The 13,831-nt window shown below is 41.8% G+C and overlaps 1 protein-coding gene across 1 annotated transcript; it reads left to right on the forward strand.

Annotated features, from left to right (window-relative positions):
• The first annotated feature begins 1,247 nt into the window (after positions 1 to 1,247).
• On the forward strand, positions 1,248 to 5,884 carry myog (myogenin). The gene is made up of 3 exons (XM_048553283.1): positions 1,248 to 1,821; positions 2,947 to 3,046; positions 5,483 to 5,884. Exons 1-3 carry the CDS (start codon positions 1,315 to 1,317, stop codon positions 5,611 to 5,613), a joined length of 738 nt encoding a protein of 245 aa, XP_048409240.1. The 5' UTR covers positions 1,248 to 1,314; the 3' UTR covers positions 5,614 to 5,884.
• The last annotated feature ends 7,947 nt before the right edge of the window (positions 5,885 to 13,831 follow it).

Genomic DNA, 13,831 nt, shown 5'->3' on the forward strand with positions numbered 1-13,831 from the left:
TTGAAAACTATGAAGGCAAGCACAAAGATTTAGAAGGCATAACTATAGGAAAAAGCTTTTGGCAATGCAATGTTGTGAAATTTGTCTCTGTGCTGTGAGTAGATTTGTAGTTATGTGCTGCATGTTTGTTAATGGTCGTTCTTGTTTAAAGCCCCAGTTAAAGGGAACACTGTTGGCAGACAGGGCTTGATACTGTCTGACTGATTCCACCACGTTCATCATTAATAACCGACACAATGGAAGCTTTGTGTTATTTTAACATTCGCCACCATCCATCACTGTTTAACTTGACACCGGGTATCATAGAAAGCTAATAATCCTCAGGCAGGGAATGCAATGCAAAGGGGTTTGAAAAGAAGTAGTTCTTGATTGGAGCGCATGAAGACTATTCAGGGCACGGCAGTAATGTCGAAACTTGATGCTTAGTCCGGAATAGTTGGACGCTTTCTGTGAAAGTTTACAAGGTGTGAGAAATGTCACCGAAAGTGAAAACGGCTCGGAGTTGACCTTTCGCCAAACCGAGTGTCCGAAATGTACATCCCAGCACTGAGAGCACTTCACGTACCACTGTCTGGGTCTACTCCCATTCAGTTCGCCCTTACTGAGCCCCTAGTGTATGCATGTTCCAAAATCCATCTCCAGGGGTGATAGTACAGCAGGATTGTAAAGCAGAGTTAATTTGGACGAGCTAGGCTGAAGATGACGGCTAAAATATGAAATTCAAACAATAAACATCCATCTCCTCCAGTAAATAAACACCGTCTAATGCTATTTCTGGGGATTAAATATTATCACAATGGAGGCAAAACAATTGATCTCCCAACTGGATCCCAAGGATCTGGGAACTGACGGCAATCAACCAGCAGGAGTTAGCTGCAGTGCTGGCTGATTCGGAGTTAACCACAGACAGAACCCATGTGGAAACTTTCAGAAACCGCGAACAGATTTATTATTATTAACACTGTTGATTGTTCCCCCGCTGAAGGAAGCACGGTGAATTTGCAAATATAGCCTGAGCAGGCGATAACTTAGAAAAATGAAGAATGTTTTATTTCGGAAAACAAAGGAACAAAAAAAAACGTAACTTTCAGTGAGTTCGCCGCTGCTTTCAGCACCTCTTGGGAATAGGTGAAATCAGATTGAAGTCCTGATGCACGACGACAGCTAAGAGTTGGATAGAATTTCTGCGCTTTCTATATATATCTCAGTGATTTCATGCCAGCGGAGACTTTAAATGCCACCTAACAGTTGGCGTCGACATACTGCTCTGCAGTTGGTGCTTGAGATAACTTGAGACTAAAAGCCCCATTGATAATGGAGCTTTTCGAAACCAACCCTTATTACATTACAGACCAACGCTTTTTCGACAGCGAAAATGTGTTCCCCTCCCGCTTGCAGGGGTTTGAACAGAGCGTCTACCAGGAGCGGCTGGGGAGCGGCTTGTGTACCGACGCCAGGTCGCTGGAAGGCGGCTTGGACGAGCACGTGCACTCGGTGTCAGAGCTCCAACAGCAACAGCAACTTGCACAACAGGTCTGCCCTGGTCAGTGCTTGCTGTGGGCGTGCAAGAGCTGCAAGAGGAAATCCGTCACCTTGGACAGGAGGAAGGCGGCTACCCTCAGGGAGAAGAGGAGGCTGAAGAAAGTCAATGAGGCTTTCGAGGCGCTGAAGCGCAGCACTTTACTGAACCCCAACCAGAGACTGCCCAAGGTGGAGATTCTCCGCAGCGCCATTCAGTACATCGAGAGGCTCCAGGCTCTCCTCAGCACCTTGAACCAACAGGACAAACTGCACTACAGTGGCAGCAACACACGCCAAGTGGCAAGTATCCCGCAGCCCGCGGAAGGCACTGGATCAAACAGTCCGGTCCATATATCGCTGTAACCAGCACAGTCAACCTTACAACCCTGGAGCCCTGCCCAGAGCAAACCCAGCAGATGATGGGCTGGAAACTGCTCAATACGTTGTGATCAGTTGACACCTCTTGTTCACCATCTAGATTTGCTCTGGCACCATCTCCGGGATTGTAAATTGTTTCTATCAAAGACTTCTTAAAAAAAATCCTCTGCTATCTGGTAAAGACTTATTTATTAAACTTAGAAACAAAGGGGCTTTGAGTGTCCAATGTTGCGTCTTTCCCGAACCCAGAATCACCTTCGTAACTGATTAGCTACGTTTTGGTTTGCAGGAAACCCTGCTCGGGAAACTCGGCAAGTTCTGGTACCCCCAGGTGCCTAATTGTAATCCACTCCGGCCCCCCTTATCCCAGCTCCGTTCTATTTAAGGATTAAGATCATAGTGGTTTGTGTCTAAATATATGGGAAGAGGAAGCGGAAGGCCAGATACGTTAAATTTTTTCGAGTGTACACTTTATGGATTTGCTTTAATAGGCTCAACAATGTCAAATTGACAGCGGAACGAAAACGCGAATTTGTGACAATAAAGCTAACCCAATGTATTTTTAATTGCTTAAAATGACAGCTCTGGCTCACGGGAAGGTCAAAGAAAGAGTTGCATTTCTGTAGTGCCTTTCACAACCTCGTGTGCTTTACAGCCAATGGACTGTACTATGTTCACTTTGTAATTTTATTGAAATAACCTGATCAAAACATAAGAACGAATTAGTGTGTGTACGTGGACACTGTGTTGATGATTTTGACGTACATCCGTTGAAAGGATTGTGTTCACTGTTTCACACGCGAGGCGACAGACAGCGGGGCGGGGGGGGGGGGTGCCATAGTTGAACTGATTTTTCCGAAGGTCCACGCAGAGAGCAGGTGTTTTGAGCAGTGTTTGGAACAATTGTTGAAAGAAAACAATAAACTTGAAATATTGTTACTCTGCAAGCTCAGCGCGCTGCAGTTTCGAAAGTAGTTCGATTTCTACTATAAATACTCTGTAAATACCATCCATCCCTGGTCATTCTTTCCATTACTGCAATTGTAGGTCGGAGTACCCAGCGAGTGCGGATCAAACAGCGCTTCCTGCAGCCCGGAGTGGAGCAGCTCCTCTGATCATTGCAACACTACTTTCAACAATTCCAGGGGTAGGTACAGCAGTTGGTGAAAGTGAAAACCCCTCTCAATATTCTCAATTATTCTGTTTATACAGACTCACTGAATAAATCAATGAAGTAGGAATGGCATTTGTACTTGCCCACCTGTAGCTAGCGCGAGTCATAGATGGTACCTTTCGAAACAACGACCCACACACTGTCTTGTCTGAAGGGTTGCAGTCATAGAGCTATAGAGCATGCAAACAGGACCCTTGGGCCATGCTGACCTGGTTGCCGAACTAAACTAGCTCCCCACCTGCCTTTGCTTGGCGATCTCCCTCCAAATCGTTCCTATTCATGAACTTATGCAAATATGTTTTATTGTTGTAACTGTACCTGCATCCACCACCTCCTCTAGCAGCTCATTCCACACACGAACTTGTGCAAAAAAAAGTTGCCTCTTGTCCTTTTTAAATCTTTCTCCTCTCATCTTAAAAATGTCCCCTAGTTTTGAACTCCCTCTGGGGATAAGACCCTTGTTATTCACCTTTCTATACCCCTCATGATTTTATAAACCTCAATAAGGTCACCCCTCAATGTAATGTGCTTTTAATTCTTCACACGTTATAGTTGTTTTGCAAATGATAGCGGCAAAGGGTTAAAAGTCACAGTGCAAAAACATTTGTGTGAAAGACATAGACCAGCTCAAACTAGAAAGTGTCAATTTATTGCCACATGCATAGATTCCATTAACATTCTTTGGTCAGCCCACCAGGAAGCAGGCTTCATTAAGGAACGTAAGCCACAGCAAGAGAAAATACCATTCCCTAGCATAAGCACCAGCTCAGAAACAATAAAATTAACCTTCCCAAGTGGATCCAAAGGAAACACACCATAACTGGGTTCTCATTGACTTGCATTTTCCATTGACATAATGAAGCCTTGCAAGGCAGTTCACCAGGGTCAAAATTAAATACTGGAGAGGAAGACCAGGCGATAGACAATGGTGCCTTCAAAGCAAAAGCTTGTAACGGGACGTTTGAAGCTCGAAGAAATGTAGTGAAGAGAATTTCAGAGTTTGAGGATGTAGTGATTAATGGAGGACCAGAATATTGGGTGGGGGGGGGGGAAAACAGTCAAACAAGGTCAGAATAGCTGAAGGTAAGAACTGGGTATTGGGCTGAAGGGCCTTATGGAAATAGGCTGGAGTTGGATTTTCATATCATTGGTAAAAATGGACAAATATGTTGAAATTTAGTGATGAGGGATAAGATTCAGTGGAGGACAAAAAGTGGTAGAATTTACTATGGGTAGGTCTTTGCTAGTAGATGATTGGATAAGTTAAAATATGTGTGGGCTGGAGTTTAGGCGATACCAGGAATGGCACAAAGCATGATGTGAACAATATATGGTGGTGAAAAACACCACTCTTTATGCATTGGGTGTAAGATTTGAAACTCCGGTCATGTGAATGTAGCATGCCCAGTGCTAACAAGTAAGGTCAGGCTGAGCAGCCGGGAAAGGAATGAAATGAAGGGGGCCTATAGTACAATGATTTCAGTGGGACCTGAAAAGGAACAATTTGATTTTCCTAATGTTGAGCTGAAGGAACCTGATTTCAATCACGAATTGGGAGGCACAGCAACAGAGTTGGGGATGGTTTTACAGAGGTTACAGCCGAATTGAAGCTAAGAGATGCTGATAACTAATGCATGTAGTTGAGGAATAAGCAGAGACCAAAGATGAAATAACACGGTGTGAAGCTGGATGAACACAGCAGGCCAAGCAGCATCAGAGGAGCAGGAAAGCTTGACGTTTCGGGTCGGGACCCTTCTTCAAAAGAAGGGTCCTGACCCAAAACATCAAGTCTTCCTGCTCCTCTGATGCTGCTTGGCCTGCTGTGTTCATCCAGCTTCACACTGTGTTATCTCAGATTCTCTAGCATCAGCAGTTCCTATTATCTCTTTACCAAAGATGAAATGTTGGGAATGGGAATAAAAGCCATTGCTGGAGGTGCGTTAAGTTAGATTCAGTAACTTTGGGACCCATGAAGGAGTACTGTCACAAATGTTGCAACAGTAAGGCATCAGTGTAGGAAGATGAGACGATATGCAGCCTCAAATGCTATACAGAGGCTAAGGAAATAAACGAGTGATAACGCAGCCCTGTAAGTCATGACCTTAATCATTAAGACTGATCATGGTTTATTGCTGTGGTTTAAATTCAAAACAAAAATTCTTCATTCATACAGGAACAAAATTTCAGACTGCCATACAGAAGTAACTTACCATGCATTCATCATGATTTCTTGTGAATGTATGGCTATTTTTCAAAAGGCAATAATGACATGAACTGTAATGCATTTTTTAATTTACATTCTAATTGGCGGAATTTAAGCACCAGTGTTTTCTCTATAGAATATTTTGTATCATTGATCAATATGTGTTGTGTGACATTGATACACTATCTATGTCATTCTTTCCACAGATCACTTACTGCCTGGGAATAAGGGCCAGTCATCTGGAAGTACCAGCCTGTGTTCTCTCTCTTCTATAGTGGACAGTATCACACCAGAGGACTCACCAAGCAGTTATTTAGAGGACAACACCCCAAACTGAATGATAACATTTGGTCTTTCCAATCTGTCTTTTTTATAATTGAAGCTTTTTTTTTATTTTTATACATTTTTGATGTGTGTTGTGCCTAAGGTTTGTTGAGTCAAAAGGGTTGCTTTATTAGACAAAATAAGTCATTCCTAATTCTTAAAGCTGTTTAAAATGGCCAATCCTTTGTTTATGGAGCTTTATGACCAATGTGTGCTTTTGTAACCAGAGTCAGAAATGACTGTTGTAAATATACATTTCTCCTTTTTACCAATAATTTGTTTTGAGTGATTCTATTATTTGGATTTTGTGCTAAATTATTTTGGTTTTTACAATAAAGATTTTGTTATAAAACATGTCAATGTTGCAATCGTGAGAGAAAGTATTTAAATGTTTGGCTCAATTACTGGATTTGGTTTCTGTTATAAGTTGAAAGGATAAAATGTGGGACAATTATTTTTGTAATACCCACCCTAAAAGAATGAAGAGATTTATTAAAATATGCTGTAAGTGATTCTATACATAACTACAAAACAGCACTTTGCTGCATTGTGGAGGTTATTGTATTGTTACTGACTTTCATTCTGCAAGCTTTTTGATCAGATATTATTAGAATGAGGTTCAAAATACTTGTACACACTGAGACCTGTTTCAGAAAGGTAAGGTCACCACAGTTCCACTAGAGAGAGAGAGATGACTGGAGATTAACCTAGCTGACACCACACCTCAGCTAAGCAGCAAGGATGAGAAGGTGGGAGCTTAGTAGCAGTCTCGGGAGTTGAACCCACACTGCTGGCAGCACCTTGCATCAAAAACAAGCCATTCAGTCAACTGAGCTAGCCAACCCTGGTGAATACCTATAGTTTGCTTCTTTAAATTGACGATGGATTGATCCTTACATTTGTCCCTACAGCCTATTGTGACCACACGGTCTACGTTGTACGTCATTCTATTGAGAGTGGGCTAGAAAGATGTCAATAACTTCAAACACCACACGTCACAAATATGTAAGCTTTAATAATTGTTCGAACCATTGAAACAGTGAAAAATCAAATTCCATTTTTGGTTCATTTCATTTTATCAAAGCCTTTAAAACAGGTCTATACATATTGCATGTAAATTCCATAAGAGCACCTTGGAAAAATAAATCCTAATCATCTAAACTAATGCATTGCTTAACCTATGCTGGAAATTCCATTGCTCCTTCTAGCCTTTCTCTCATCTGATAAGCTATGAGCTTAAAATCAAATCTCGGTCTGCAATAATCATTACTTGCTAGATAACAACACATTTCCTCTCTGCCTCCAATGGACCTTGGTTGTACACCCCTTTAGAAACAAAAGTAAAGTATTAGGAATTTATTGTCTTTTTCTATTTGAGCAAAACATTAGTCTGTTGAAGTGCAAAAGAAATAATAAAAAGTGTGAGGTCACATTGTGACGTGAGATTTGACTTGTTATGTTGCGTTAATCATCAGGATATAACTGTGTAGAGCTCATTTCAAAAGTAACAGAATGGCAACAATCGCAGAAACGTTCACCTATTACAAGCCCTTAACATCCTTCATGGTGCTTAGAACTTAATTTCTGAATTCCATTTGTTCTCTCTGCCTGCACCTTGCTCCTGCTGATGGCGTGATTACTCTTGTGGTCGTAAATCTAATTTATCTTGTTACAACAAAGATTACAGTAGAGGTGAATTCAATCATGGTTTAGTGCTTACCCACAGACTTCTCCAAATTTCAATGAAAACCTGTGTTTCATTCTTGTTGGAATCAATTTATAGAGATACCCCACAGAACCCTGTAATCCTCCACTTCAATCAACCTGTTGGCAGGAGGCACACAGCCTGACAACATAAAATAAAATGATATTAATGATTTCTGTATTACTTTTAACAGAATCAAATAAAGCATATGCTTTAAAATAATAGTGTTAACGCACACAGAACATTACCCTATTACGTACAAACAAAATTGATCATTAAGAACAAACTGATTAGTTCAGAAGGCTTAGTCCATACCATGTTGACCGAAGTAAGATGAATCATCTCTCCTTCCCCTCTGGCCTATCTACTCCCTCGTATCCTATTTATTAGATCTCTATGAGGACACTTCTGCATCTACACTATTCTAAAGGAGATAAACCAAGGCGTTTGATACTTTCCAAGTAGCTAAGGCTTTTTGTGCTAGGAATCATTCTTGTCAGTTCTTCTAAGTTAACTGTATCATCCAACATAAGCAGAAACTAAGACTAGGCACAGTGCTCCTGGTACAGCAACACTGACATATGAAAGCGCAGTTCTGTGCTCATCAAAAGCATCAGAGGGTACATCTAATTATTTTAAAATGTAAACTAGCAAAAGACTGCAGTATCTGAAAATGAAATTGACAGACCATGTCATTTAGCCAAAGAATATTGATGGTTCTTCAGACAGTGCACGTCTTAGAAGGAATATCCCAGAGGTCATGCTTAAATGAGAATATCATCTCCTTTCCAAGAACTGTTGTGGGTGGCCAAAAACCTGTGAAATTGGTGACACCAGCTCTTTAACCTCAGCAAAAGCTAACCTTGTGGTCATCATGGCAGCAGCTGCTGCCCTATTGTCACTGAAGCATGTGTTAATGGGTTGACCCAAGATCATGGGAATTGAAGTAGGGCAGAGGTTCTACATGAGCCTTGTTTGGTTCAAGTCAATTCAGTGAACAGAATTTAAATCCCACCGCTGTGAAACTTCAGTCTCTGCAATTTACTCCAAAAATGGTAGAAAAAGGAAATACTAGATCCTTTATTTAAAAAATACTGCACAAAATCAACAACTTGTTTTTTTATTTCAATAATATTAATGGATCTGCTATTCTCATGTACAAACTCAAAACAAGTCACATTCACTATTCAGTCTTGTGCTCACTGGTCTACATTGGCTCCTGGCTAATTAATACCTTCATTTTAGAATTCTCAACTTTGCTTTCAAACAGCTCCATCAACTCAGTACATCCCATCCCTGTAATTTGATCTAAATCCGCTGAGATATCTGAATTCCACCTTTTTTTTATTATTCATTCATGTGTTGTAGTATTTGGTGCTTGGAACAACACTAATTGCCTATCCTAAATTGCCATGGTCAGTGGTGGTCAGCTGACTGTAGTGATTGTAACAAGGTTAGCCAGTTGGACATCATAATAAATGAGTTCCCTGATTGGCGCTGATAGTCTCACCCAATCAGGGAGCCCTGGTTGACAGATTAAAATGCATGAACATCAGAAATACTGAGACCCTGGTGCTTCAGTCTGTGTGAGGCAGTACTATAGTTAAGGGCTGTCCAAGTGGAAATTAAAGGTATCTTGCTAATGGGATACCAGCTTCTATAGAGTTATTTCACTGACTTCATGAATTATTATTGACCATTTGGTGGAGGCAAACCCATAATGCTGTTAAGGAAGATGTTCTAATATTTTGACCCAGTAGCAGTGAAGGAACAACAATTTACTCCCAAGTCTGGATTGTGAGTGGTTTGGAGGGAAATTTGCAGGTGGTGGCGGCCCCATGTATCAGCTGCCCCTGTCCTTCTGGATGGAAGTGATTGTGGGTTTTGAATGTGTTGCCTCAGCATGCTTGATCAATTACTTCAGTGAATCTTGTAGACAGTGCACACAGCTGCTACCGAGTTCCAGTGGGGGAAAGAGCAAATAAAGGCATAGCTTAATACAATGTGGAAACAGGCCTTTCGGCCCAAACTAGCCCATGCTGACCATGATTCCTGGTCAGCTAGTTCCAATTGCCTGCATTTGGTCAATACCCCTCTAAACACTTTACATCCACATACCTGGACATTTGTTTTTTTTTAAATCTTGCTATGGTACCTGCCTCAACAACTTTCTCCCTCAGCCCATTCCATATACGCACCACTCATTACGTGAAGAAGTTGTCCCTCAGGTGCATCTTAAATCCATCCCCTCTCACATTAAACTTATGTCCTCTAGTTTTCAATTTCCCATCCCTAGGAAACCAGCTCTGTGCATGCATCCTACCTGTGCACCTCATGATTTTATACACCACAATAAGGTCAACCCTCATTCTCCTACATTCCAAGGAATAAAGTCCTATCCTGGCCAACCTTTCCCTGTAATTCAGGCCTACTAGTCCTGGCAACCTCCTTGTAAATCTTCTTTGCACCTTTTCCAGTCTAACTATGTCTTTTCTACAACAGGATGACCAAAACTGTACACGATACTCCAAGTGCAGCCTCACCAATGACTTACACAGCTGTAACATAACATCCCAACTCCTATAATCAATGCCTCAACTGATGAATGCCAGCATGCTAAATGCCGTCTTCACCAGCCTGTCCACCTGTGATGCTGTATTCAACAAACTATGTACGTGTACTCCTAGGCTCTCTGTTCCACAATACTCCACTGGACCTTACCATTCACTGTATAATTCTTACCTTGGCTTGGTTTTCCAAAGTGCAACACCTCACACTTTTCCGTATTGAATTGCATTTGCTAATTCACAGCCCTCTTCCCCATTTGACCAAGATCCCTCTGTAATTTTTGATAACTTTCCTTGCTATCAATGATGCCTCCTAATTTTGTTTCATCCGTAAACTGACTAACCATGCCTTGTACATTCACATCCATGTCATTATGTAAATAACAAATAATAAAGGTCCTAGCACTGACGCCTGTGACACACTGCTAGTCACAGGCCTACAGTCCAAGAAATAAGCTTCAAGTATTACTCTTTGCTTCCCACCATCAAGCCAATTTTGAATCCAATTAGCTAGCTCTCCCTGGATCCCATGCGACCTAACCTCATGACTAGCCTGCTGTGCAGGACCTTGTCAAAAGCTTTACTATCAACATCCACTGCCCTACCCTCATCTATCCTCATGGTTACCATTTCAAAAATCTCTAAAAGATTTGTCAGACATAACTTCCCGTGCACAAATCCACACTGACTATCCCTGCTTATCCAAATGTCAGTTGATCCTGTCCCTCAGTATCCTCTCCAATAACTTGCCTATCACTGATAACAAAGGGTGAAGGTGGCTTCACACTTTGTTATCTTGGATTCTCCAGCATCTGCAGTTCCCATTATCACCAATGCCTACCAATGATGTCAGGCTCATTGGCCTGTAGTTCCCTGGCTTATCTTTGCTACCTTACTTAAACAATGTAACAACATTAATCACCCTCCAGTCTTCCAGAATTTCACTGGTGGCTAAAAATGAAGCACAAATCTCTGCAAGGTCCTCTGCAATTTCTTCTCTAGCCTCTCACAGTGTCTGAGGATTGACTCGATTGGGCCCAGGGGAACAATTCACCTTAATGAGTTTTAAGGCTGCAAAGCCCTTCTCTCTGGCAAAGCTTTTATAGTCCAAAACATCCCCACTTGTTTCCCTTATTTCTTTAGCATCCATAGTTCTCTCCTCAGTAAACACTGAGGAGAAATACTCATTTATAGAAATCAAGTGGACTACTGCGTCCTGAATAGTAACAAGCTTCTTGAGTGTTGTTAGAGCTGCACTCAACCAGGAAAGTGGGGAGTACTCAATCACTCTCCTGAGTTGTGCCTTTATAGATGGTGGATAGGCTTTGGGGATACTAGAGGTGAGTTACTTACTGCACGATTCCTAAATTCTGACTTCTTCTTGCAACGACTGTATTTATACAGCTCATTCAGTTTCTTTTCAATGATCCTAACTTTTGATTGCACATACCAGGGCAATTTTCCACATTACCAGGTGCATACCAGTGTAGTGTTCATCTTCAACCAGCTCGGCAAGAAGTTCTAGGGCTCAACTCTTCAATACTATTGCCAAAATATTGTCAAGGCCTTTAGTCTTTGCAGTATCCAATATCTTCAGCTTGATATTATGTAGAGCCAATCAAATTGGCTGCAGACTGGCATTGGTGATGCTGTGAGGTTCTTGAGTAGATTGGACTGCAAGATTCTTAAGCAGATTAGTGTAGGGAGTGAGACGCTATGGTGCAGGAAGCATTCAAGCCTAGGTTACAAAGGGAATGTAGTTATAGTCATAGACTGTACAGTCAAGGGGATTGAATGACACTGTCCTCTACAGCAAGAAACCTGAGTCCATATGGATGTGTTGTCTGTCTAGTGCCAGGGTTCAGGACATCTGCTCTGAGCTGGAGAAGAACTTACAGTGAGAGGAGGGTGGATCCTGTTGTTATAGTCCATATTAGGCATCAATGTCTTCGTTAGAACTCAGAAGAAAGTTCTATACAATGAGATTGGGGTGCTAGGCACAAAATTAAGCAGAACGTCTAACGTAATAATCTCTGGCCACTTGCAAATTGATGGATTGGTTTATTTATAGTTGTCACATGGAATGAGATACAGTGAAAAGTATTGTTTTGTGTCGTACACAGGCAGGTCATACCCTACAAAGTGCATCAGGGTAGCAGAACAAAGTGCAGGAAACAGTGTTACAGCCACAGACAAAGCGCAGAGATTTAAGATCAGAATTAACATTAAAGAGCTGCATTCGAAAGTCTGATAACAGCATGGAAGCAGCTAATCTTGAAACGGTTCACATGTGTATTCAAAGTTTTATATCTTCTGCCTGATGGAAGAGGGTGGAAGAGATTATAACAAGGGTGGGAGGAGTCTTTGGAGTCAGTTTTGATGCCATGGATGCTAGACCTGCTGAGACTTTCCAGCAATTTCTATTCTTATTCCTGATTTCGAGCATCTGCAGTTCTTTCGGTTTATTATTTGGGAGGCATCTTTGACTATATTGATTGCTTTCCCAAGGCAGCAGGAAGTACAGATGGAGTTAACGGATGGGAGGCTGTTCTGCCTGCTGGTCTGGGCTGTGTTCAAAACACTGTGGTTTCTTGCATTCTTGAGAACAGCAGTTGACATACCATGCTGTGGCGTATGCAGTTAGGATACTGTCCATAGTGCATCCATAAAAATTGGTAAGAGTCCTTGTGGGCATGTTAAATATCTTTAGCCTTCTGAGGAAGTAGAGATGCTGTTGTGCTTTCTTGGCCATCACATCAACATGGGTGGACCAGGGCAGATGGTTGGCGATCATCTCTCTCTGAAACTTGATGCTCTCGACTATCTCCAACTCAGTACCATTTATATAGATGGGGCATGCCCTCCGAGCCACTTTCTGAAGTCAATAACCAGCTGTTTTTTGTTTTGCTGACGTTGATGCAGAGGTTGGTCTCTTTACACCAAGCTGCTAAACCCTCATTCTCTTTCCTGTACTGTGTTGTTAGTAGAGGTGGAAAGCAGAAGGCTGGAAAGTGAAGAAATCACCAAACCAGCACAGTTTGCAGAATGGGTAGTAACAGTCGTTCTGATTTTGAAGCCCAATACTTTGGCTCGATTTTGTGGGGATTTTGAACAGATGGTAAACCGTTTTTCACAGCTGGATAGATATCCAATTCCTCATATCGAGGATTTATACACTATACTGGTGGGGTAGGGGGAAGTAGGAGGGCTGTCATTTACAAAGCTGGACATAATCCATGCGTACTTGCAATTGTGGTTAGGTGAGGATTCCCAGAAGTATGTTGCAATTAATAACCATAAGGGTTTGTACCAAGATACGAGTCTGCCATTTGGGTATTATCACCCTGTACGATTTTTCAGCGGATGATGGAAAACATTTTACATCTGCCCCAACTTACAATTTATCTCAATAATGTGCAAATAGCTGGGAAGAGTAATAAAGAACGCTTAGAGAATCTGGACATAGTCCTTAGACATTTCTCCGAGGTGAGCCTTAGAAGCAGAAAATATGCTCCATGCACCTCAAGCGACCTACCTGGGCTACAGAGTTATCAGGACTGGGTTGTACCGATTGGGAGATAAAGTGAGGACAATCAAAGACGCCCCAGTTCCCATGTCTGCATCAAATACTTTTCTTGAGCTGTTAAGCTATTACAGTAAGTTCATACATAACCTGACCTCTATCCTGGCAACTTTGCATCAAGTCTTAAAGAAGGGTTAACCTTAGAAATGGTCACATAGCCAAGCCTTGGCTTTCAGACAAGTAAAGAAACAGTTATCAACCTCTAAAAAGTTGTTGGCACACTGCGATCCCCAGTGAGATCTGATATTGACAATATGATGCCTACCTGTACAGCATCAGGGGACTATTAGCTCATAGCTTGGCCTAATGGAGGGGAACACTCAAATGCGTTTGGTTAATACAGAGCATAAGTATGCCCAGATAGAGAAGGAAGGTT

This window comes from Stegostoma tigrinum, chromosome 21 (genome assembly GCF_030684315.1).
Source record: "Stegostoma tigrinum isolate sSteTig4 chromosome 21, sSteTig4.hap1, whole genome shotgun sequence".
NCBI classification, from domain to species: domain Eukaryota; kingdom Metazoa; phylum Chordata; class Chondrichthyes; order Orectolobiformes; family Stegostomatidae; genus Stegostoma; species Stegostoma tigrinum.